The sequence below is a fragment of the Bubalus kerabau genome, chromosome 10 (assembly GCF_029407905.1).
Source record: "Bubalus kerabau isolate K-KA32 ecotype Philippines breed swamp buffalo chromosome 10, PCC_UOA_SB_1v2, whole genome shotgun sequence".
Lineage (NCBI taxonomy): Eukaryota > Metazoa > Chordata > Mammalia > Artiodactyla > Bovidae > Bubalus > Bubalus kerabau.
In genome coordinates, this window is record NC_073633.1 from 12,350,704 (window position 1) to 12,376,383 (window position 25,680).

The 25,680-nt window shown below is 46.5% G+C and overlaps 1 protein-coding gene and 1 long non-coding RNA gene across 2 annotated transcripts; one reads left to right on the forward strand and one right to left on the reverse strand.

Annotated features, from left to right (window-relative positions):
- Positions 1-2,366: 2,366 nt before the first annotated feature.
- Positions 2,367-5,509, reverse strand: LOC129620391 (uncharacterized). The gene is made up of 3 exons (XR_008698508.1): positions 4,737-5,509; positions 2,673-2,768; positions 2,367-2,536 (listed from the first exon to the last, which is right to left on the reverse strand). It is a non-coding gene; the product is annotated as an uncharacterized LOC129620391 (long non-coding RNA).
- Positions 5,510-14,734: 9,225 nt separating this feature from the next.
- Positions 14,735-24,114, forward strand: F2RL1 (F2R like trypsin receptor 1). Its single transcript, XM_055536613.1, has 2 exons — positions 14,735-15,011; positions 21,785-24,114. Exons 1-2 carry the CDS (start codon positions 14,930-14,932, stop codon positions 22,888-22,890), a joined length of 1,188 nt encoding a protein of 395 aa, XP_055392588.1. The 5' UTR covers positions 14,735-14,929; the 3' UTR covers positions 22,891-24,114.
- Positions 24,115-25,680: the final 1,566 nt, after the last annotated feature.

The window sequence follows — 25,680 nt, forward strand, 5'->3', positions numbered from 1 at the left end:
CTGCGGGTTTTGAAATCCAAAAGAACTTATCGATGGATTGGATGAGTAGCCAAGGATGGTTTGAAATTCTAAGGTGTTAGGCCACAGTAACTGGAAAGAACTATTTATTAAGATGGGGAAGACTTCTCGAGGTTAGGATTCCGAAGTTTGGTTTTGGACATTATTAGTTTGAGGCACCTATCAGGATATAGAATCCCTGAGTTCAGGAGAGGGACCAGAGCTGCAGACCGTAGTTAGTAAAGTGAGGATGGTAATTAAAGCCACGGGACTGGGTGAGATCACCGGGGCAGTGAGGTCAGGTAGAGAAGAGGCGTGGTCCCCAGGGCATGCCAGAGTATGGAGGAGGACAGGAAGTTGGGGGGAGAACCGGGAAAGGATGGTATCCTGGAAGCCAGTTACTGCTGAGAGGGGAGGGGTCTAAGGACTGGTGTCAACCCTTGGGTTTGGCCATGGATGACCACTGAGGACCTGGCTAGAAACTTCAGATGGAGCAAGGGGGATGGAAGCCTGGTGTTCCCATCAGGGTTCAAAGAAACACGTGGGAGGAGAGGACACGTAACAAGAGTGCCCATCTCTTCTAAGGAATTTTGTATAAAGTGCAGCCAAGAAAGGAATTGGAGAGAGATCAAGAAGGAAGACATGATTTCATGGCTTTGGGGTGTGGAAACGCATGAGTAGAGAGGAAAAACCAACCATGCAGAGGAGAGGAGTCGGGGTTGCCGGGGTGTTGGGTCCTTACACTGTTGAGAGGGGATGGCACCCAGTACATGGGTGCGGGGTTGATGTAGATTGGGGCATGGGCAGTGTGTTGCCAAAGGAGGAACACAGAGACATGGCAGGTAGACTTGGTGGTGGACCATGAGAATGTTCCCTTCTGGGTGCTTCTCTTCTCTTCTTGCTGTTTGTACGTAGCAACAGTGCCCTGTCTTCACCAATTCTAAGACGCAACTTTTTCACACTGAAGCCTCTATGAGATTGGACTGTGTCTTAGAATCAATGGAGTGTTTCACTGTTGGTATTTATTCTCTCTCGGTGCTGCATACAACATAGTTGACTTGGAGTCTGTGGGACATCACTTTACTTTGGCCCCAACTAGAGGTCTCCATTAGAGAGTCCTGCAAATATTGATTACCTTGTGAGTTGAGGGGGAAATGTTGACAATTTTAGGGAGAAAATAGACTGGAGCCAGCTCTCTGTTACATGTGCGTGCAGCCCACATCTCCACAGAAGAACCAGGTCCCTGGAGAGCAGGGGAAGGAGGCCGGCCCTCTGCCCACAGGCTGCAGAGCTGTCTGGGACTGTTTTTCCTTGGGGGAGTGTGGCAGACCAAGGACACTCCGCCCACACCTGAACCTGGGCAGACGCTCCTGACTCAGAGACCAAGCACTTCCTCCAGGTAAAGAGTTCTGGGTCCCACATCCTGTGCAGTAAAGATAAGGAGAAGTGCGGGGGTCTGAGAACACGGAACTGTGTCACGGCATAGCTCCTGGGGTCACTTTGGTTTCTTCAACTGCTAGCAGCTGTGCCTTTTATTGCTTCTGTGGGCAGAGCCAGAGCTTCGGCCCTACTTCTCTGTAGTGGGGAGTCTAGGAAGGGTTTGAGAGGGTCCCTTTATCTAGAGTAATGTCTTCAAAGCAGAGACATTACTTTGCCAACAAAGGTCCAGCTAGTCAAGGCTATCGTTTTTCCAGTGGTCATGTATGGATGTGAGAGTTGGACTGTGAAGAAGGCTGAGTGCCGAAGAATTGATGCTTTTGAACTGTGGTGTTGGAGAAGACTCTTGAGAGTCCCTTGGACTGCAAGGAGATCCAACCAGTCCATTCTGAAGGAGATCAGCCCTGGGATTTCTTTGGAAGGAATGATGCTAAAGCTGAAACTCCAGTACTTTGGCCACCTCATGCAAAGAGTTGACACATTGGAAAAGACTCTGATGCTGGGAGGGATTGGGGGCAGAAGAAGAAGGGGACAACTGAGGATGAGATGGCTGGATGGCATCACTGACTCGATGGACGTGAGTCTGAGTGAACTCCAGGAGTTGGTGTTGGACAGGGAGGCCTGGCGTGCTGCGATTCTTGGGGTCGCAAAGAGTCGGACACAACTGAGTGACTAAACTGAACTGAACTGACTTTATCTAGAGGGGATTCCCTTGTAGCTCAGTTGGTAACGAATCTACCTCCAACGCAGGAGACCATGGTTCGATTCCTGGGTGGGAAAGATCCCCTATAGAAGGAAATGACAAACCCACTCCAGTATTCTTGCCTGGAGGATGCCATGGACGGGGAGCCTGGTGGGCTATAGTTCTTGGGGCCGCAAGAGTCAGACGCGACTTAACAACTAAACCACTTTATCTAGAGTTGACAGTTTATTATATGCTGTGCTAAACCAGGTGGCTCAGCGGTAAAGAATCCGCCTGCCAATGCAGGAGACGCAGGTTCGATCCATGGGTGGGGAGGTCCTCTGGAGGAGGAAATGGCAATCCGCTCCAGTATTCTTGTCTGGAGAATCCCATGGACAGAGGAGCCTGGCGCGCTATAGTCTATGGGGTTGCAAAGAGTTGGACATGACTGAGCGCACACACATGCTAAACACTGATGTACAATAAACAAATCAAGACAGGGCCCTTACTCTCAGAGCGGATATCTAGTGAGGGAGATGCATTCATAAAATATTACCTATTTTGGGAATTCCTTGGTGGCCCCGTGGTTAGGACCCCACTGCAACAGGCAGGGGTTGGATCTCTGGCCGGAAAACTGGGATCCTGCAGGCAGCTCAGAGAGGCCAAAAAATAAAAAATTTTTAAATGTATCTATTTTTAAAACGTTAAGGATGCTATGTGCCAGGACCTGTGCTAAGTATGTGACAAAGATTAACTCCCATAGTTTGTGCATAACCCGGTGCTATTACTGTTAATCCTACTTTACAGGCACAGAGAGGTTAATTATCCACTCAAGGTCACACAGCTTACAAGAGGTGAAGTCAAGGTTCAAACCCACGCAGTTTTGCCCAGAAGTCCTAGCTCTTAACCAGCGAGGACCTGCTGCCTCTCAGTTATTTTATCTAGCTCGGTTATTCAGAAATAAAACTCCTTCTGGAAATGGAAATGACTTATCTTGGAAGGAGGGATTTTAGCATCTGATAAACCAGCCTTGAGGGCCATCTGGGGAGCCTGCTGGGCATGGAGCAGTCAGCAATTTGTATCGGGCTTCTAGGCTATCTTGAACTTTGGGCTTCTGGTTCTGCTGGCCTCTCCCAGCTTCCTCCCTGGTAGGCTCCTCCATCCCTCCCCTCGCGTCACCTCAGTGCCTTCACATGGCTTTACTGCTGGGGGCCTCAGGTGTGTTTTCTCTTTCCCGGTACAGCTGCAGTGTGGTGGCTAACTCAGTCTGGCCCAGAACCCTGCCCTAGAATGGCCCCAGTCTGCATGGTGCTGTGGGGGAGGAGGGGACAGGGAGAAATGGGAAATCTGATTTCAAGAACAGCAGCAGGTCTAGGCCAAGACTAGCATACTGCCCTGGGCCTTACACAGAATCCTTGCAGAACTTCATCTCTTACATTGGCTAGTTCAATGGGCTTCGAGGTATTCAGGACCCAGGACTCTCACTATAAAACTGAATGTTCCTTCACAATTTACCAAAAACCCTTGTACAGTCCCAGTCTCCTTTGGCTCCAACAGCAACCCTGGGAGGTCTTCCCAGCTCCCCAAAGGTCTTCAAAGCCACAGTTAGCTTGTCAGATGCTAAAACCCCAACTCCGAAGGGTGAGTCATTTGCATTTGTAAAGTGAGTTTCGTTTCAAAATAAGTGGGGTTGGTAGAGCAGGCGGGATGGACAGAGCTGGGATTCTTTGTGCTTTAAACTCCATGTTAGTCCACTCCACTTCCTCTCTCTCAGGGGACCAGGACAAGACAGCTACACATGCAGTGCCTAGCTCTGATTCTTTGAGAACCAAAACCTGGATCCACGGACACACCTATGTGCCATCCTTGGGCTCCAGAGCCAAAAATTGGCCTGTTTTTTTCCCCCCTAAGAAATAAACACCTAATTTCTCATTAGAGCGCCAAAAATTCAGGAAAGCTTCTGGTAACACATGTATTTCTAGTGATGTGAGTTTGGCATCTGTTTCTGAAACTGCTTCTGAAGCATGCTATTTCTAACAAAAAGATAATGCTAGTCCCTAATTCATAAGCTAGAGTGAGGATTAAGTGAGGTAATAATGCAGTGTTTCCTATTACAATGATTTTTTTTTCTTTCCGAAATTACTATGCTTTCTGTATTGGACCAATGACAAAAGTAGCTAAGAATTTGGGGAGTTTTAGACATAGGGCTTTAGCTGGGATAGAAATGATTCAGCTCCTTCTTAGTGTCCAAGAGATAACTGGATTGTCGAAGTCAGGCTGAAGTCAGAGCAGGGAGGCTCCCCGCCCCCATTCAGCCCAGCAGGCAGAGCACAGCTTTAAAGGCTCTGTGGGTGTTCTGCTGCCATTTCCTCCAAATGCTAATGAGAAGCTCACAAACGCTAAACAGCAGGACCAAACTAGTTTCTGCTGCCCGAGCAGCTGAGAAATATGGCCTTCCTCTTCCCCAGAGTTCCCAGGCCCTCCTTCTCTAACATTCCCACCAGCTGTGTTTAAACTGCCAGGAAATAAACTCATCTCTTTAGGCCCGTGTCCCCCCCAGTTGTTTTCTATAGGAAGTTCAAACACCCTCCGCTCTCCAAACCCCTTTCCTCTCCCTTACCAGCTTCCCAGTTGGGCTCTCTGCAGTTTTGCCAAGGATTCCAGGCAAAGAGAAGCCTCGTAGCAGCCTCTCCCAAGCATAGGGACCTGCAGTCTTGGCCTTGCTTGAAGACCTTTAGCCTGTGGTGGAGCTTGGCCTGGGGTGCTACCGTGAGCTTTCACCTCCCTGATCGCGCGCACACGCTAGTTTCAGTTCCTCCTCCGACATCCCTGACTGGTTTTGTAGGGCCATCTGTCTCGGCACCTGGTTACTTTGAGAAGCTGTAAGACCCTGGTGGCTTTGAGGTCTCTTCCTCTCACCCACATAGTCTATCACATCTCTAGGACAAAGATATGGATTGCACTCTGCTGGCTTGCAGAGTGGTGGTGTAGTTGCAAAGACCCCACGGACTGCAGCCTGCCAGGCTGCTCTGTCCATGGATTTCCCAGGCAAGACTACTGGAGTGAGTTGCCATTTCCTTGTTGCAGCAAGAAAACCTTTAGATGGCCAGGGATTATGGGATGATGTCTGAAAACAACATGATTTATTTAAGATCAGCTGCAATAACTATGCCTGGTGGGCTGCCATCTCTGGGGTCGCACAGAGTCGGACACGACTGAAGTGACTTAGCAGCAGCAGCAATAACTATAGCAGCAGTAAGAATCCCCGGCATAGGGTTAGTGCTGCCATGGTTTCCAAAGGACTTTTACTCACATTTTCTTATTTCGCTATCACAACCACCCTGTGCATTGAACAGCTATTTCATATAAGAGAAACCTGAGACAGAGACCTCACTATCTGTTTACTTTCTGCTCTGTGGCCAGGAAGCACAAAGGACTTTGAGGCAAGTCTCCTACTCCAGCCAGTATACCCATTATGGTAAAGTAACTCTGCTAAAAAAAAGATCTATTAATACATAGAATGTATGCAAATATTTACTGATCCTGTGCTTAGATTATGCTTCAGAATCGCAGTTCCCCATTTCTTAGATGCTTTTCGGCTCCATGGAAAATCTTTTCCCCTACTTTGCTCCTTTTTCTGTTTTATAATTTTATTTGTTGGCTTATTGTTGGCTGTGCTGAGTCTTCACGCGGTAAGGGCTTTTCTCTAGTTGCGGGGAGCGGGAGCTGCTTTCTAGTTCGGTGCACGGGCTTCTCATCGCAGCGGCTTCTCTTGCTGAGGAGCATGGGCTGCCGGGTGCTTGGGCTTCAGTAGTTGCGGTACCTGGGCTCCAGGGCACAGGCTCAGTAGTGGGGGTGCTCAGGCTTAGTTGCTCTGAGGCATGTGGCATCTTCCTGAACCACGGATCGAACCCGTGTCTTCTGTACTGGCAGGCAGATTCTTTACCACTGAGCTGCCAGGAAAGCCCTACTTTACTCCTTGAGTAAATAAATATTAAAATCAGGGCAGGATAATCAAATTTAGTAGAGATTTTTAAAAACAATAGTACCCTGTGCTGGTGAAAATGTGGATGGACTTAGATACACTGCTAATGGGACTATATACATTGTTTCTGAAGGGTAATTTCATGATAATCATTAAAAGCTTTTAAAATAAACAAAAAATTTTTGATGTAGCAGATCTACCCATTTCTAAAAATATTTTTTCCTAAAGGAATAGTCTGAGACTGCAGAAAAAAAATGTACATATCAGAATATGTTTATCTCTGTTATTTAAAACACAGTAACAAAAACTTATAGTATGGATAGTGCATAACAGGCTAAAAAAGGGGTATACTGAGAAGATGAAACCATCTGTAGTAACCAAAAATGGTGCTAAGGAAGACTATTTAGACTTTGGGAAGATGTTCCTATGTTGATGAGTGGGGAAAACTAAGAAGAAAAAGAGTTAGGCAGTGTAATCTAATCTGGTTTTTGAAAAGATAGCTCTAACTAGAAAGACTGTAGATCCAGTTGTTAAGAGCAGGTATCTGGATTCTTTCTTCCTCTTCCCCTCCCTTCCTCTCTCTCTCCCCTCCCTTTACTACAAAACGACAATACAGTCCAGTCTTTTTTTTTTTTCACAGTAAACTTAGTAAGCATGCGTAATCAGTAAAGCGAAGCATTTCTTCTTTAGATGAGACTATAAAAATGAGTCCCTACAAGAGGTGGGTGGAGCTCGTGGTAGACTGGAAGCAAACAGGGAACAACTAGTCTACGAAATTGCATTGCGAAACAACTGTATTCTGGGACTGAATGTCTTTTTTTTTTTTTTTTGCCAGTTTATCTAAAGAGGATATTGTAACAGAATCAAGGAAAGTCAGCAGTTAGTCTTCTTAAAATTGGGCTTCGGTTCCCAGTCCTGGCGATTAGAACTGATTCCTCCAGGCAGACACTAAAGCCCTCTCTGGAGTGGTGGTCTGTCCTTGGCACCGCCCTCTAGTCCCAGGAACAGCCTGGAGCTGCCCCGCCCTGGACTCTCTCCCCACTCTTATCTCTGAGGAATTAGTTTTCTTCAACTCATCCACCAGAGCTGGGTGGGGTTGGTGGTGGGGGTGCTGCTTTAGAGGCCCTCTGGCATGAGGAAGGGAGATCCTGAGGGTTGCCTCACCCAGTATCACTCAGCTCATCATCAGGGGTCTGGATGGGAGTCAAAGGTTGGAGCCTTAAAGGAGGTCTCTCAGCTTCCCACATGCTTGCTAGACGCAAAGAAGTAAATCCAAATGATAGTATTTTCAGGCATTAGCAACCAACTACTGTTTAGGCTTATGATCTTTGGGATTTGGGGGTTTTTTTCTTCTTTTTTTAACTTTTCAGATTTTTTTTGTTTCTGTCAAACAATAAAATATTTTTAAAGGAAAAATGTTGCAAGGCTTTTAAGCAGGGCTTTGGTGTGGTTGGACCTCACATCACTGGGAGGAATGTTGACAGAAATGCAGCCCTGTCTTACCTTTCTGAAAAGGGATTATGCTGGGGGGGGAGCAGAGCTGACATCCACATGTCTTGAAGAGCCAGGTGAAGGCATCCATGCCAGTGATTCCCTAAGGAAACAGGCACACGACAGGGCTGAGGTGGGAGAGCCGTGATCATGCCGCGTGGTGATGAGACAGTGGAACGGGCTGTACAGGGCTGAGGCAGCAGAGCTGTGATCATGCCGCGTGGTGATGAGACAGTGGGACGGGCTGTACAGGGCTGAGGCGGGAGAGCCGTGATCATGCCGCGTGGTGATGAGACAGTGGGACGGCCTGTGAGGTGCAGTACGGTCCTCTGTGGGCAGCATTTGCAGTAGGAGTGACTCCTTCTTCTCCCATTTCCCTCCTCCTACAACTCCTGCCCAATTTAGTCTTTTATTTTGGTGCCAGCGAGGCCACCCCGTCAATTTCAGTGATGTGAAGATAGGCCGAGAAAGGATGGTTTGACCTTCAATGCTCTTAGGACGAAATCCAAGGTCTTTTTTGTGGTTTCCCTGATAGTTCAGTTGGTAAAGAATCTGCCTGTAAGTCAGGAGACCCCAGTTCGATTCCTGGGTCAGGAAGATCCCCTGGAGAAGGGAAAGGCAACCCATTCCAGTATTCTGGCCTGGAGAATTCCATGGACTGTTTAGTCCATGGGGTCACAAAGTTGGACACGACGGAGCGACTTTCACTTTTCATGGTAAACAGACACCTTTCATAGGTGAATCTTGCCTACTTTTCTAGTTCTATCGCGGGCCAGTTTCCTTCACATTCTCCTGGTTTCTACCACAGTGTTCCTTAAACTTACCACACTTTGATACTGTGCTTTCCCTCGGAGGCCTGCCTCTACCTCATCATGCCTGGGGTAACAGAGAGAGACTGGATAACTCCATTTTCCCCTTCCTTGTGGGCACCCAGCCTGCCTCGCAGCGAGCTGTGACCATGTGCCTGAGCTCTGGCCAACGGAATATGGAAATGATTGCGTGCCACTTTCAGGCCAGAGCTGTGGAAACTGGACATGAAGAATCCTTCCGGCTCTTTCCTTCTGCAGAGCCCTTGGAAGCCATGAGTTGAAGATGGCAGAACCCCAAGTTGGGAGAAGCCTGGCTCACTTACCCACACTTAAGGAGAATCTTCCACCAAATGCAGACTTGGCTTTGGCTTTATGTAAGAAAGGAACGTCTATTTCAGTGAAATGCTAAGATTTGGAGATTTATCTGTTATAGGAGTTAGCCTCACTGTAAATCATTTACCTAGGGAACTATTCATCCTTCAAAGCTCTCTTCAGATGACCCCACCTTCAGGAAGCCTTTTCTGATGACCCCAGGAGAGAGTCATTCTTTCTCCAGTGTCCAAAGCCCTTCAACAACGCATCCCTCTCCCAGACCCCCCACCCTCAGTTCTTGACTTACAAATCTCACTTCACATTTGAGCATCCACACAATGGAGGTGGAGATAGGGATCTTGGCAATCCTAGCTTCTAGCTGAGCGAGTGAAAGATAGTAGGTGAACAATACATAAGAACTCATCTATTCACAAGTATTTGTTGAACTCATTCTATTGTTTCAGCACTGAGAACACAGGAGTGGACAAAACAGATTAAAAATCTCTGTCCTCTGCATTTTAAAGGTTGACTTTCATAGTGCTTTAGATATTTGCCTTTCTGCATTTTAAGAAAAGTGATTTAAACTGGGACTCAAATAATAACATTTGAGATGTTATAGAGATAAGTATATCAGAAGCAGTTGCCAGCACTGGATAATGTTACTCTATAAATACTTTTTAAAATGCCACAAAGGAAAACAAAACATAACAACTCTGTACTCATGGAGTTTACATTGCAGTGGGGGAACTAGGCAATAAGTAAATACACAGAACAGCAATGCTGGGGATCCATGCCATGGAGGGAAATAAAACACGGAGGAAGGAGGGGGAGTACAGGATGCGGCCTTCTTAGAAGGTGCCCCTGGCAAGAGGGCATGTTAGCGAATACCTGGAGGAAGTGGGGACTGGAGCTATGTGGGTGTCTGAGGGAAAAGCAATCCAGGCACTGATACGGCAAGCGGGTATGTGTGGCTGGAGCAGAATGAGTGGGGTAACAGAGAAGATGAAGTCAAGGGGGTAGTGTTTGGAGGGCGATGGGGGAGGGTGGATGTGTAAGGCTTGGACAGGCTTTGGTTTGTACTCAGAGGGAAGTGGGGAACTACTTCAGTGTTTTACATGAGGAAGTGATCTGAGCTGACACACAGCTTCACAGGTTCACTCTGGCCGCTGTGCTGAGAGAAGACTGTACAGAGGCATATGGGTAAAAGGACAGAGATAAGTCACAAGGCCATTGCCATAATCCAGATAAAAGATAAAGGTCACCTTAACCAGGGTGGTATTTTGCGTATATTTTCAAGGTAGGGTTTGCTGATACAATGTGGGATATAAGAAGTCACAGATGATTCCAGGATTTCTTTCTTGCTCTATCTATTTACTTACGGCTGTGCTGAGTTTCACACACAGCAAGCGTGGGGGCTACTCTTCTTGCAGTATTCAGGCTTCTCCTTGTGGTGGCTTCTCGTGTGGAGCACAGGCTCTATGTGCATGGACTCAGCGGTTGCTCGGGCACAGGCTTAGTTGCTCCATGGCATGTGGGATCTTCCCGGACCAGGGATTGAACCCGTGTCCCCTGCATTGGCCAGTGGATTGTTAACCATTAGGCCACCAGGGAAGCGCACTCCAAGATTTTTGATCTGAGCAACTGGAGGGATGGCATTGCAATTTAAGGAGATGGGAAGACTATGAGAGAGTGAGGTGAGTTAGGAATTTAGTTTTGAACTTAGGTTTGACATGCCTACGGTCACGTCCAACTGGAGATAAGCAGTAGCTGAATGGATATGTGTCTAGAAAGGAGAAACCTGGGGTAGAGATACAAATTTGGGAGTTGTCTGCATAAAGATGGTATTTAAAACCATAGGATTAGATTAGATCACCCAAGGCAATAAGTGAATTTATTGAAATGAAGTCCAAGGACAAACTCAGGGGTCCTACTCCAGAATGCAGAATTGAGGAAGGTAAGTGAGAACCGGAAAAGAGTCAACCCCTTCTGAGTTGCCAGGGAGACAGGAGGAGAATCAAGGAGTGTTGCAGGAAGTCAAGGGAACATAGCATTCAAGGAGAGAAAGATCATTTATGCCAAACTCCATAGTCCAGTTGAGTAATATTAAGACTGAGAATTGACCAAAGGATTTACCATGTGAAGGTCATTCCTTATCTTGTCCTCATTGTTTGGTCAATGAACGAGTGAGTGAATGAATGTTAATGTTTCCTCCATCTATATTTGACCAGGACCCAAGAGTAGAGGGACTAAGTCTTTTTTTCTCCAGAAAGAGTTTGATCAGCTTGATAAATGACTGTAGAAATGATGGAATGAAATGGCTTTTCCCTTGGTGTCTCGCCTACCCCAGTTCCCACTTTATTTCCTTAGAACTGTACGAGGTGGGAAGCTGCATGGAGTTCCCAGCCCCTGAAAGCCAGCCTCTCTGGAATTGCCTGTGGTCATTTCTCTGCACTATTGCACACAGCCAAGTCATTTGGGCAGAAGAGTCAACAAAATTCAGAAGACAAACACTCTAGTCTCTACGTCACAGGGAAACATCTGCAGACTGACTTGAATGCATGTAGTCAGGCCTCTGGGAAAAACCACATTCTTGAGATTCTTAACCTGTGGCACTGTTCAGTAAAAATATTTTCTTGGAAATTTTGACAATTCAAGGCATAGTTCCATAAAATCCTAATGAAAATTTAAGTTGAAGACAGCTGGCCTTTGATGCATTGGAAAAAGGAAGATTTCCCCCCTAGGGCAGTCATTCTGCAGTGGCTACCATTTCATGAGAATTTACTGTATACCAGGAACTGTGCTAACTGGCACAACAAACCCGAGTCTTCACGAACAGCCTGTAAGAATGGTACTATTATCACCTTCAGATTATAGATGTCATAATACACAGATGATTCAATGGAGGCTTGGAAGGATTGAAGGGGTCTCGTGGGACTGAGTATCTTCACCAGTGAAGAACCCTCGGGAGTGACCTGTTCGCCATCAAGAGATCTTACTCCTGGACAGATGAGGAAGGCCCTGGTGCTGCTTCTAGAAGTCAGCTTTTCCCAGGAGGAAAAGAGGGCACAGCGGTGTGGCCCTGGGAAGCAGCATCCTGAGAGCTGGGGTACAGGTGGGGGGTATAAAGAAGACTCCTGAAAGAAAGGAAGGAAACAAAACACAGTCACAATTTATTTTATCCTCAGGTACTTTTCAACTAAAAAAAAAAAAATTGACCCTATCATTTTTTCTTTCTTCCCCCCACAACATATGGCTTGTGAGTTCTTAGTTCTGTGACCAGGGATTGAACTGGGGCCATCAGCAGTGAGAGCACAGTCTTAACCACTGGACCACCAGAAAATTCCCTTGATTCCACTTTATAGGTAAGTGGAATGCCCTCTCCACTTAGAGAGGGTAAGTAGTAAAATTTATCCCAAGTCACATATACCTGGAAGGTGAAAGACCAAATTTTGCCCGCAGGGTTATATGGTTTCAGAGGCCGAGCTCTTTCCACATTCCCAAAAGAACTCCAGACAATAACAATGAGACGTTCCTAAGATGTGGGGCTACTGCAAGGCACCCATTAAAAAGAACTGTGTCGCTTACTGGACAGCCTCCTCTAGCCCCTCTTGTCTGTGTGTGTGCTGGGAAGCAGTCCATTCCTGTTATTCGGGGAGCAATTACTCCATTCTTGTGGTCCATTCAGGGCCATTTGCTTCTCCGCCTTTTCATCCATTTATGTTCCTCCTCCTGGGAGCTCTGTCAGGGCAGAGGGCAGAGGCAGAATGCTAACCCTTTACTTAGGGAAATGTGGGGGAAATGTCTTCTTGGCCATATGGTTGAAACAACTGGCTAACATGATATTTTAAAAAATAATTTTGTTTATGGTTGTCCTGGGTCTTCGTTGCTATTTGGCTTTTGTGACTAATTCTTTGTTGCAGCGTGCAGGCTTCTCATTGTGGTGGCTTCTCTTGTTGCAGAGCACAGGCTCCAGGGCACACGGGTTTCAGTACTTGCGGCTCGTGGACTCCGTAGTCGCGGCTCCCAGGCTCTAAAGCACAGGCTCAATAGTTGTGGTGCACAGGCTTAGCTGCTCTGAGGCACGTGGGATCTTCCCGGATCAGGGATTGAACCCATGTCTTCTGCATTGGCAGGTGGATTCCTTACCACTGAGCCACCAGGGAAGCCCCTAACCTGACATTTTATACAATTTTGTCTGCCTGAATCATCTGGAACCCCCATTAGTTCTATTAATTGGTCCCATGGTAGGTTCAGCAAGAGGTCATACTCAGAACACAGGGCCTTTATTAGACGTAAGCTCCATTCTAGAAACTCACAGGCCCAGGATGGAGTGCGTTCAGTTTACATTTGTTCAGTTACTGGTGACATCACTGATACCTGACTCACCAAACTGGTCTTCTAGAAAGAACCATGGACTCCCAGGGCTCAAGACACTCAAGAGGCGACCTGGACTCCTCAGCCTGCCCCCTGATCCTGGTAGGGAATTGCCTCTCCAACCTGCAGGACACATGCCCTGGTCCTTTGCTGTAGGTCCTACAGTGACCTGGCCTTAACCTCACCAGGCAGCCCTCAGGACTGGGGCTGTTTTTGTTTGTTTGTTTTGATTTGGCCTCACCTGACAGCTGGTGGGGATCTTGGCTCCCCGACCAGAGACTGAACCCCGGCCATGGCAGTGAAAGAGCCGAGTCTAACCAATGGACTGCCAGAGAATCAGACCTGTTAAAAACCTCTTTCTACGCTGAGCTGAAGTCAGTTCCCCACTGTGGCTCCTATTTCTGCTCTCTGGACCTACTCAGAGCATGTCTAATCCTCTCCTACATGCTAACTCTTCAAGTATTTCAAGACAGCACTCATGTTTCTCTTCTCTGCTCCTCCACTGCCCAGGAGTTTAACTGAATTATAGTAAGCTTATTTTACCTTTTTAAAGCAAGTAAAAAGTAAGACATTAGCAATATAATGAAGGTGCTGTGCTCCATCCCAGTCTCTTACTCCGCCTCATGTCCTGTTAGGAATTCTGCACACAAACCTATAAATATGTGCTGAGTCGCTGTCTGACTTTATGTGACCTCATGGGTTACCACGCCCTTCTCCAGGGGATCTTCCCAACCAGGGATCGAATCCCGCGTCTCTTACATCTCCTGCATTGGCAGGCAGGTTCTTTACCACTAGCGCCACTGGGAAGCCCTACTTGTAAATATAAATGTTTATATAATTCTTTGGACTCTGGGCTCTCAATACAGAAAAGCGTCTGGCGGGAGCAGTGACTAATAGAAGAAAGCAGAAGGCACAGACTCATGGTTCCATGTGATGAACATTTACAATCCGTGACTACCGCTGCGTGACTGTGGGCAGTTTGTTCAACCTTAATTCAGTTTCCTCGTCTGTAAAATGGGAATAATAGTTATTGCATGTTTTTTTTTTTTTACATTCGGGGGATTAGACTGGGCTCCTGAATCATTTACACGTGGTACTTTAAGTAGCTGTTATAACTGTTTTCTCCCTCCCACTTCACCGACGAGGAAGGGCGCCTAGAAGGGGTGAGAGCTTTATGAGGTTTATGAGGGGTCGCAGCTAGTTAACAGCAGAGCGGAAACTTAAACACAGATCCCTGATGACTCCGGCAGGCCCGGACCCCTGCCTGCTCCCCATCGTGTTGGCGGGGCCCCGCAGACGTCCATCCTGCCAGTGCAGACCTTATCCCACAGCGCTGACGACACTGGGAGGCCTCTACCAAGTACCCAACATAACTGCAGCGAGCCCGGGCCTTGGCTGTTTGCCCTTTAGGAAGGGCGGGGATGGGGGTGGACAACGCCGGTTCCGCAGGAGTAATTCAAAGTTAAAGGCGGTTTTCGGCCTTGCTCAGGCGCGGCGATCCCACGACGAGAGTGTTCCCAACTTTTCGAAGATAACAGCACAGTTTCTACGCGGCGGGCGCACCTCGGGCGGCGGGCGGGGGCGGGGCCCCGGCCTCCAGGTCTTGGAACCGCGGGGCGGAGCAGTGCGTTCCGGCCCCTGGGCGTGGCCCCGCGCAGGTGCGGCGAGAGGCTCGAGTTTCACTGAAACTTATCCGGTTCTCGGGAGGCGTGCGCGCAGGCTCCAATCAGGGGCAGGCGGGAGGGTGGCTTCCTACCCCAGCCGAGCGGCGAGGGGGACTCAGTTTCGGGGCTGTGGTGGCGGCGGGCTGCCCGTCCGCCCGGCGTCGGCGCTGCTGGAAGGATGCGAAGCCCGAGCGCGGCGTGGCTGCTCGGGGGCGTCCTCCTGCTGGCGGCCTCTGCCTCCTGCAACCGCACCGTCCCAGGTGAGAGGCTCGGCCGGGAGGGGTCGTGCTGCTCGGGAGCGGGGGTCTCGGGCGCCGTGGGCGGGAGGCGGACGCCGGGTGGATGCACGAAGGGTGAGTGCGACCGTCGCCTCCTCTTCCCCGCACTCGGCGGCTCAGCTCCCGGCTTCGGAGCGGGGGTCTCCGGGGCCCCAGCTGGGACCACCAGCAGGGGCTGAAGCCTGGGGAGGCGAGCGGAAGAGAGCGGGGTGCTCGCGTCTACTGAGGCCCCGGGGGGCTGAGTCCCTCGGGCCCCCCCGCCTAGGTTTCTTTGCAAACACTAGTCATTAAGGAGCTTTCGCACACTTTTCAGATTCTTTCCTGCCTAGTCCTGCGCGACCTGCGGAGTTAGCGGGTTGAGAGCGGGATGGAGCCCGCGGCCTGGGAACTTTCTGAATCGCTTTCTGAGCCTCCTGCAACTTTTGGAGGCCCCTCTTTGGGGTCGGCCCTCGGTGTTCAACCCGCCTCCCCTTCTCCGGGGCCGCCAGCTCCTCTGGGACGGTTCGTGGCCGGAGTGGGGAAGCCAGGGCCGGGCCCCGTTGGTTCTTCGGGTGCCAGGCGCTCGCCCCGGGTTGTAGGCCAGTCGAACAGGTGAAGGAATGGAACTTCTTGAACCCTGCTTTACATTCGACCAGGTGACCTCTGGGCCCCGGGTTTCCCGGCCCTTCCGTGCCACACTGGCTGCCACAGGTCCGAAGGCCCGAGGCTGCCCGCCCCGGGCACGGAAGTACCCGGGAGCCGTCCCTGGGGGCGCGCAGGTACCAGCTTGTGCGCCGCAGCCGGTGCCCGGGGGTGTGCTGGGACTTGTCAGGCGGGAGGGGGAATCTCCCGGGCTGAGCTGCTCTCCCAGGGCGTGGGCGCTCTTAGGCCGGGTATTGCCTTTAGTTTAGTTCAGTCGCTCAGTCGTGTCCAACTCTTTGCGACTCCATGGACTGCAGCACGCCAGACTTCCCTGTCCACCAACTCCCGGGGCCTACTCAAACTCATACTGTGATGCTAACAGATGGCGAGCTTTAAAAGGGAAGTTTTTGTTTCCCTGCGAAATTTGTAGACCTGTTGTTAAGACAGGTTCTCACTTTTATCCTCTTCATGAAGACATTGTAAAAGAGCAAATCTCTGTGAATTTGAATCAGAAGAATGTGATTCTTTTCCTTCTGCAGTTACAGAAAAGGATATTGTTATGGTGGATACTTCAAAAACTACACCCCTGGTACACATTTTATTGTCAGTGTTAGAATAAAGATATTTATTTCCTGGAAGTACTGAAACTGTGATGAATACATGTCCCTTTACCATTCTGTTTTTAAACTTACAAATGTAAAATTTAGGAGCAAGGCTTAGTATATGTATAGACATCTTCTGTAAAATGTGAGGATGTGGATTCCTCTATTTTATGATCCAGACAATTCCAATAGGAAGCTTGCCTGAGTGTTTGGCTTGCTCTTGTTTACAAAGTGAGGGGCAGGAGCTGGGAGGATTTCTGAAGTATAAGGCGGACTTCATTTAACATGACAGATATTAAGTTACTTGTTAAACAGAACTATTCAATATTGCACTTTTTTCCCTTCCACATACTTTTATTCCTTTGCAGGGTAACTTTGGTAAAGGGTCAGTTCAGTAACAATGAGACTTTAGATGGATGGAGCTTTCTTCACAACTTGAAACTAAGTTGATTTTAATTAAGAAACATGGCATCACCAGTGTTTCTGACCTTCAGCACCTGTCTTTGCTTACCCCCTTCAGTCTAGCCCTCATGTATCCCCCTCAGTTTGCAGCAAGACGCATCCTAGACTTTTCTTCCCAAAGGTTTTTTCCCCAAAACACTGCCTTATGAAAGGGAACTCAGCCTAGAGAGTAACCTTACCATTTCACAGATGGGGGCCGCTGAATTGAGGGGGAGAGGCAAGGAAAACCGTCCATTATACCCCTGCTTTCTTTCCTATCACAAGAGTGTGTGTGTGTTAGTGGCTCGGCTCTTTGTGACCCCAAGGACTGTAGCCCTCCAGGTTCCTCTGTCCATGGAATTCTCCAGGCAAGAATACTGGAGAGGGTAGCTGTTCCCTTTTCCAGAGGATCTTTCTGACCCAGGGATAGAACCCCGGTCTCCTGCATTGCAGGTGGATTCTTTACCATCTGAGTGATGGATAGTTATTTCTGTAAATAGTTTTATCTCTCCCCCAACTGGATCACATACTCCAGGAGGCCAGGGACCCCTAATGACACCTCCATCACCACGGTCCAACACATCTCTTTCCCTAAAGGACCTCAGTAAATAGTGAATGAAAAATGAAGTAAAGGGACTGGCCCAGAGTTACCTGGCAGTTGATGGCAGTTTGGCATTTAAGTTGGCTTTTTTCAGGTACTTAATTCTTTCCACCGTGTCACAAGTCTAAGAAGTCCCCTGTAAAGCAGTCATTCCATTTTTCTTTTGGACATTGAAACTTGTGTTCCCTTTGTAATTGGTCATTAATGATACAAGCCGTATGTGATTACTGTAAAGGAAAAATAAGTCCAAAAAGGAAGTGGCATTAATTAAATCACCCTCATTACCCAAAGCATTGCTAACATTTTGGTTTCTAGCCTTTCTCATGCTTTCATACATCCACGCACAAAATATGTATTGACAAATAGAGAAAAAAATTTTGTACAACCATGTGTTTATATAAACATCAGTCAGTTGTCATTGCTCAGTCGCTAGGCTAGGTCCGACTCTTTGCAGCTCCTCTGCCCTCTAATATCTCTTGGAGTTTGCCCAAATTCATGTCCACTGAGTTGGTGATGCTATCTAACCATCTCATCCTCTGCTGCCCCCTTCTCCTTTTGCCTACAGTCTTTCTCAGCATCAGGGTCTTTTCCAATGAGTAAAAGTAAACATCAGTAGTGAGTAAACATCAATGACCAAACATCAGTAGCATGTTAGTAAATATAAAACATTTTTAATGAATCTAAAATGTTACCAGTGGATGTGTAATAATTTTTAACTGGCCCTCCATTGATAGACTCATGGGCTATTTTCCATGTTTTGTAATAAGAGAGGACACTGCAATGAATGTGAAGATGGGACCTTAAATTTGTGTTTGGTCACCTGCCTGACCTTGTAGTTACTAATTAATTTTGATAGGTGACGTTTTAGTGAAGTGTGTGTTTGACTTTCTTACGGTCTTATTAGCTGGGCAAATGTTGAGAGGAAAACAGTTCATCCTGAAAGAATACAAGAAATTTGACTTAAGTGTCCCTAGAGAGGGTACCAAGTAATGGAAACTTTTCTTTTTTGATCTATGTTCCCAAAGTTCAGAGCAAAAGGATATTTGAGGGTGAGGAGGATAATAGGGGAAAGAACACAAGAGGAGAGTTTAAACAAATAAAGTAGCTACTCTATACCTGCTTATGTTGATGGGGGGTGGGCCACAGGAGGAAGCTTAATATAGCAAAGAGCAGGGAATGTTTTTAAAGTTAAAAGTGCAAGTCAAAAAGGTTAAAAGTGAAACATCCCCATTCTCTCCCTTCTTCACTCACAACGGACTTCTTTATGCAGAAATGCATGTGTTCCCTGCAGTATAGAAGGCTCATACTCTACATGCTGTCCTGCAGGTTTTTTAACCTATCCGATCTAGTCATGGTCAATATAGGAAAATCTGCCCATACTTCTGTAGGGGGCACATTATTCATTGTATAAATGCCATAAATTACTGAACTCGCCTTTTTTGCTTTTTGATGGACATTGAAACTATCATTTTTGTTTTACCATGGTAAATAATATTCTAGTAAATATTCTTGTACATACACTATTTTTGTGTACTTTAGCTAGTATACATGCAGAACAAATTCTTAGCAGTAAGTCAGTGGGTCATAGGGCAAGCACACTTAAAATTTTTGATATTTTGCCAAATTGCCCTTTGAATAGATTACACCAGTTTACACGCCTCTGAAAAAGCAATCCAATTGACACAGAAGGGTGTAAAGGTAAAAAAAAGTAAAGTTCTCCCCTCCCCACCCATTTTACTCTAGAGATGGCCAGAGTCTATGGTGTAGTGGGTGTTTTCCTAGACTTCAGATTTGTTGACAGATTTTGTTATATAGATGGAAGCATAGTATTACACCGGGTGCTTTTTCAGTTGACACTATATTGTGACTGTCATTGCATTTCAGCGTTTATTAAGCAGCTCGTCTTCACCCTGTAAAATAGAAAAGGTGTTGTCTGGTTTACACATGGGTTATAGAGTTAGAAGCTGGGATGGCACCCGTTCTAGACAAGTTCTGTGAGTTGAGGACCCTGTGTGAGGTAGAAGCCTGTGCCCTGTGCTGGAAGGGCTTCAGGGCACTTTGAGCAGCAGCTCGACATTTACCAGTGTTAGTGCTGAGTAGTTCTAGCACTGCTCAGTTACACCAAGTGGCATGCTGGCTATGTGCTCTGCCACTGGGTCGATGGACACAGCTAATATGAATGGCATTTTAGAATGCAGTCATTCAGGGTTCTATGTGCGAATATTCTCAGGAAATCTTTCTTCCTCACTCTTTGAATCCTTCCCTACCTTTTTGTAGTATTTCTGGTTAATTTCCACCCCCCACCCTTTATTTTAGTATCCTTATATAAAATAGTTTTTTATCTCTTTGCATGAACTTTTGTGACCTGGTGTATGTTTTGTTTTTTTTTTAATGGAAAATTCTAGACACATGAAGATAGAATGTTGCAGTGAATCCCTGGTACCCCTCAGTCAGCTTTAGTAATGACACCTCAGCCTACTTCCTGCCTTCCATCATTCTTTAACAGGTTTATTAAGATGTAACCTGCAAACCATACAGTTCACCTGTTCAAAGTCTACAATTCAATGCCTTTTAGACTATTCACAGATAATCTACCCATCGCCACAATCAACTTTAGGATTTTTTTTTACCCTATAAGAACACTCCACCCTATTCCTTAGCCATCATCCCCCCAGTTTGCCCCATTCCCCAGCTCCTGGCAACCACTCATCTGTTTTTTGTCTGTGGATTTGCCTATTCAGAACATTTATTATAAATGGACTCCTACAACACATACTCCTGAGGCTTCTTTCAAAAGCATAATCTTTCCAAGCTTCACCTGTGTTGTAGCATGTATCAGTACTTTGTTTGCTTTTATTGCTAAGTCATGTTCCATTGTAGGCATAGACCACGTTTTGTTTATCCATTCATCAGGTGATGGACATCTGGGTTATTGCCCATTGGGGCTCTAATGAACATTCTGTTGTGAACATTCCTGTACAGGTTTCTGTGTGTTCCTGTGTCCTGGGTGTATACTTAGGAGTAGGAATTGCTGGGTTAATTCTATAGTGAACCATTCGAGGAACTGCCGGATGGTTTTGCACAGTGACTGTCCCACTTGACCTTCCCACCAGCCGTGTCTTAGGTAGAAGAGGAAAAAATGATGACAACATATACAAGTTATCAGACAAGCTTGTGAGTAGGTTGAACATCTTTCCTGGTATAAACGTATCATGGTGAAAGGCTGCTCTTCCCCAGAAATAAAGTCGGGGCCTTCTGTGTCTTTACATTGCCCCTCACTTTGTTCCGCAGGTCGATGGACACTTGGTTGGGGCAGGATGTAGGCGGGCCATGCCATTCATTCGTGATTTCTAAAGTTTAATTCATAATTTGGGGATGAAAGTGAAAGTTGTTAAAGCTTAGCATATTACTTGCTTAAATGTCAGAATACAAATTTGTCTGAACAGAAATCGTGTACCCAGCTGCCTGGTGACCTTGAGGTCAGAAGGCTTGCTGCCCACTCTTCCCCATGGGCAGGTCTCCAGGAAGCCCTCAGAGAAGCGGGAGACCCATGCCCTGGCTGAGGCTGTCCTTGTATCTAGAGAGACAGTGTGTCTAAGCTCCTGGGAACCTCGCTGTGTTGGACTTTGGGCTAAGGAGTGATGGGCCAGGCTGAGTTGTCTTGCAGCACAAATGAGATAGATGGCCATTATGAGAACAGTTGGAGACTAACGAGTGTGGACAGTTTGTAGAACTAAATGACATACTGTCAGTTTTTTCCAGGATTCATAGAAATCATTATTATGTTGTACACATACTTCATAACCCTCCCATTAAAAAAAAATACCCTTTGTAAACACACACACACACACACACACACACACACACACACAGCAGGGGGACTTCCCTAGTAGTCCAAAAGTTTAGACTTCATCTTTGAACGCAGGTGGTGCAGGTTTGATCCCTGGTCAGGGAGTGAAGATCCCATGTGCCACATGGCCAAAAAACCGAAACATAAAATAGAAGCAATACTGTAACAAATTCAGTAAAGACTTAAAAAATAGAAAATTAGGATTTAAAAAAATAACAACAGCAGGCACATAAATCCAGACCATAGAAATCCCAATAATCCCACCACCCATCAAAAGCCCCCGGAAGCATTCTGGGTGCCCCTCCTCCTGTCTTCTTTCTCTTCCTTCACACAGTGCGGGAAACTTTCTTCATCTACACTGCCCTGGAGAAAAGCAGGCCCGCCTAACACTGTCTTCTCGGGCTTCCGCCCGTTCTTGCTCAGTCGTTTTGCTTCTGCTGCTTTTTCTGCTCAGCTGTTGTCCTCCTTTTCTCCTCTGCCCGAGCTTTCAGGTGGTAACTGAAGTGCTGGGCACCATCTTGCCCATGACCTTCCCACCGGCCGTTCTTTCTCTGAAGCGCTTGTGTTTGGACGAGCCAGCATCTTTGTGGAAACACTGATTTCTGTAATGACCCTTGTCCGCCTTGCCTTTCTTGTGCAGGAAACAAGTCTAAAGGAAGAAGCCTCATTGGTAACCCGGATAACTCACCTGTGGTCACCGGCAGAGGCGTGACAGTGAAACCAGGCTTTTCCGTGGATGAGTTTTCTACCTCCGTCCTCACTGGAAAGCTGACTACTGTCTTTCTTCCAGTTGTCTACACGATCGTATTCGTGGTTGGTTTGCCAAGCAATGGCATGGCCCTGTGGGTCTTTCTTTTCCGAACAAAGAAGAAGCACCCCGCTGTGATTTACATGGCCAACCTGGCCTTGGCCGATCTCCTCTCGGTTACCTGGTTCCCTTTGAAGATTGCGTATCACATCCATGGCAACAACTGGATTTACGGGGAGTCTCTTTGCAAGGTGCTCATTGGCTTTTTCTACGGCAACATGTACTGCTCCATCCTCTTCATGACCTGCCTCAGCGTGCAGAGATACTGGGTCATCGTGAACCCCATGGTGCACCCCAAGAAGCAGGCAAACATTTCCATCGGCGTCTCTCTGGGAATATGGCTACTCATTCTGCTGCTTACCATCCCCTTGTACGTCGTGAAGCAGACCTCCTACATCCGGGCCCTTAACATCACGACCTGTCACGATGTTTTGCCGGAGGAGGTGCTGGTGGGAGACATGTTCAATTACTTCCTGTCTCTGGCCATCGGAGTCTTTCTGTTCCCAGCCTTCCTCACGGCCTCGGCCTATGTGCTCATGATCCGGACCCTCCAGTCTTCTGCCATGGATGAGAGCTCAGGAAAGAAGAGGCGGAGGGCCATCAAGCTCATTGTCACCGTCCTGGCCATGTACCTGATCTGCTTCACTCCCAGTAACCTTCTGCTCGTGGTGCACTACTTCCTGATTAAGACCCGGGGCCAGAGTCACGTCTACGCCCTGTACATCGTGGCCCTCTGCCTCTCCACCCTCAACAGCTGCATCGACCCCTTTGTCTATTACTTCATTTCACAGGACTTCCGGGATCACGCCAAGAACGCTCTTCTCTGCCGGAGCGTCCGTACTGTAAAGCGGATGCAGGTATCCCTCTCGTCAAAGAAATTCTCGGGGAAATCCAGCTCTTACTCTTCAAGTTCAACCAGTGTCAAAGGCTCCTACTGAGTGGCCCGGTTCCTCAGTGGAAGTTCTGCGGCTTTGGAGCCTGCTTACCATTCCGGAGATGCTTTTGTTGTTTCTTAACCAAGTAGGTTTCACCACATACCGTGTATATGCAGCACCTCTCAGGGTTGCTGGAAGCTTCCCTGTTTGCATGAGGAAAGTCCCCCAAATTTATGTTTCAGTTTCAGAATTCAGTTTCAGAATTCCTCTACTCAGGGGCTCCCAGAAATGGAACTGATCGAAACAGACTTTTCAGATGGTGCAGAAAAGACAGAAACCCCATGATATGCGAAGACTAGTCTTGGCGTGAAGGCTTAAGTTTTTAGCTGCAAGTACATCTCTTTTACATCTGGGGTCGGTCCAGCTGTATTAGGGCTTCAGGGCCCTCAGAGAAGATCAGTACAGTTGACTGACTATACAGATGAGGAAACTAAAGACGTGGGGGAGCTGCCCCAAGTCAGGTTTCCAACCAATGGCCACAAGTTTGAATAGTGGGGTTCTTGTACCACTTTGTCAAAATCATTGTGTATCTTGTTTGAAAATGTAGACTTATTGTACTCAGGAATCAGAGCTCAGAGTCTGGGGCAGGGCCCAGGAACCTGCATTTTAACAAGCCTTTCTTACACTCCAGTGTTTGGGAACCTTTGGTCTGGGTACTGCTTCCACTTGACAAGGAGCCATGGCAATTTTTGAAAAATGAAGCAAAACAGAACATTTTGTGTCTCTTTCCCATCCAGTTCAGAACAAAGTCTGTTCATTGACTTATTGGGACTTCCAGTCATTTCTCTATTAATGCTTTGAGCTTTTGTATGTATCATTATCACTTCAAGGAAAATACAACGAGCATGTTAAATGTGGAAAAGCTAATTTTGTGTCTTTACTGACTTCAGTGAAATCTTCAGGTTGTCTGAATAGTAGATTTTTTTCACAACTAAGAATAGTGTTTACCACTTAGTATTTTTAAAAATTATTGTTGGATTATTTATTGCCAGTTTTGTTGACTTTTTGTCAAACATGAAATGATAAAGCCGTCTCTTGAGTTTGAACCACATCTGTTTGGAAAAGAACACTAAAATAGAGATGATTTGCAATGTATTTAAAGAGGTACGTGACTCCAAGCTGACTTTATGCAACTGTTGTATTTGTGACCTTTTAAAATAATTGTTTTACTATATGATTGATTTATAAATAACACATGACTTTTATTTTTTACGACTTATCTCTGAATTGTGTGGTTTTTGCTTTCATTTTTGTTTTCGAGGAAGAGAGAGTAGGGAAACAAAGGTATCAATCACTCTTCTAAGAAGAAATGAAAGTGATTCTCACATCTTATTTTTATGTAAAGAGGGTCATATTGTACACATTGCCCTGTAATAATTATTTTTCTTTTAACTACATTTTAGAATTCACATGTCTGCATCTATGGATTGACCTCCATTTTTAAAGAATACAAGCTACTTAATATTTGGGGTGTATTGTGAGGTTTTAGTCATCTGGTCATTTCCATACCTATGGCTCCTGGAGTTGTTTCTCTCTCCCTCTCTTTTTTCCTCTGTTAAAACAGTGCCACACAGAACATCTGTATGTAGACATCTTTGTGAGTATTTCTGTAGGATGGGGGCTTCCCCTGTGGCTCAGCAGATAAAGAATCTGCCTGCATTGTGGGAGACTTGGGTTTGATCCCTGGGTTGGGAAGATCCCCTGGAGAAGGGAATGGCTATCCACTCCAGTATTCTGGCCTGGAGAATTCCATGGATTGTATAGTCCATGGGGTCGCAAAGAGTCAGACACGACTGAGTGACTTTCACTTTCATTGTAGGATGAGTTCCAGAAAGTAGAATGGCCAGGTCAAAAGTTGGGTGCTCATTTTAAATTTTGGTAACACTTGCCAAATGGCCTTCAGTAATGTATACTTCTACCAAAAAGTGTGTTTGCACTTATTTCCTGAAGTGCTCATCCATCAGTCTTCAGAAATGTTGAAAACGTCCATTGCATTAGTTCGTGCTGAAGCAGCACAGCCTCCCGCCAGGCAGGGCTGAATTCTGACTCCATGATTTCTTTGTTTTGGTTTCCTGATTTGGTTTCCTGAGGAAGATGCTTCTCTGTGCCTCAGTTTTTTGTTTGTAAAATGTGGATTAGGATGAAACGTCTGGCACGTACTCATAAGTTTAATGTTGCATTTTTACTGTTCGTCTCTGACGACTGATGTGATGTCATTTCTGGTCTGCCGCCATTCGCAGCCAGATACACCCTGCCTTCCTTGTCTGCTCAGCTTTCAGTCTCTTAGCAGGCTTCCTCATGGTGGGCTTGCTTCCATTTTACAGGTGGGAAAGCAAAAGATGGTCTACCCAGGGTAGAAGAGAGCAGAGACAAGGGGCTCACAGGCTCATCCAGTGGAAAGCATTTTTTTGGCCTTTGCTGTTTCTTTATTAGTCATTTTTATAATACATGCTGATAGTACAAAAAAAAAAAAATCAACCTGAGTAAAAATATATAAAATGAAAAATGTACTTCTTTGCCACTCATGTCCATTCTTATCTCACAAAGGGAACCAATTTTTATAATTGTTTATATAAAAAATATATATTTTGTATGTAATACTCTTAAAATAAGAATGAACGTGTGTGTGTATGTAAATACATATATGTACATGTATATGCCAACTTCTAAATCAGTTCACATGGATCTTCCTCATTTTTTTCAGTGACTAGGTAGTATTCCATACCTGAGTGATCATAATTTAATCCTTACCCTATGGAAGAAGTGTTTTTCTTGGTTTATTTTCACCAGATC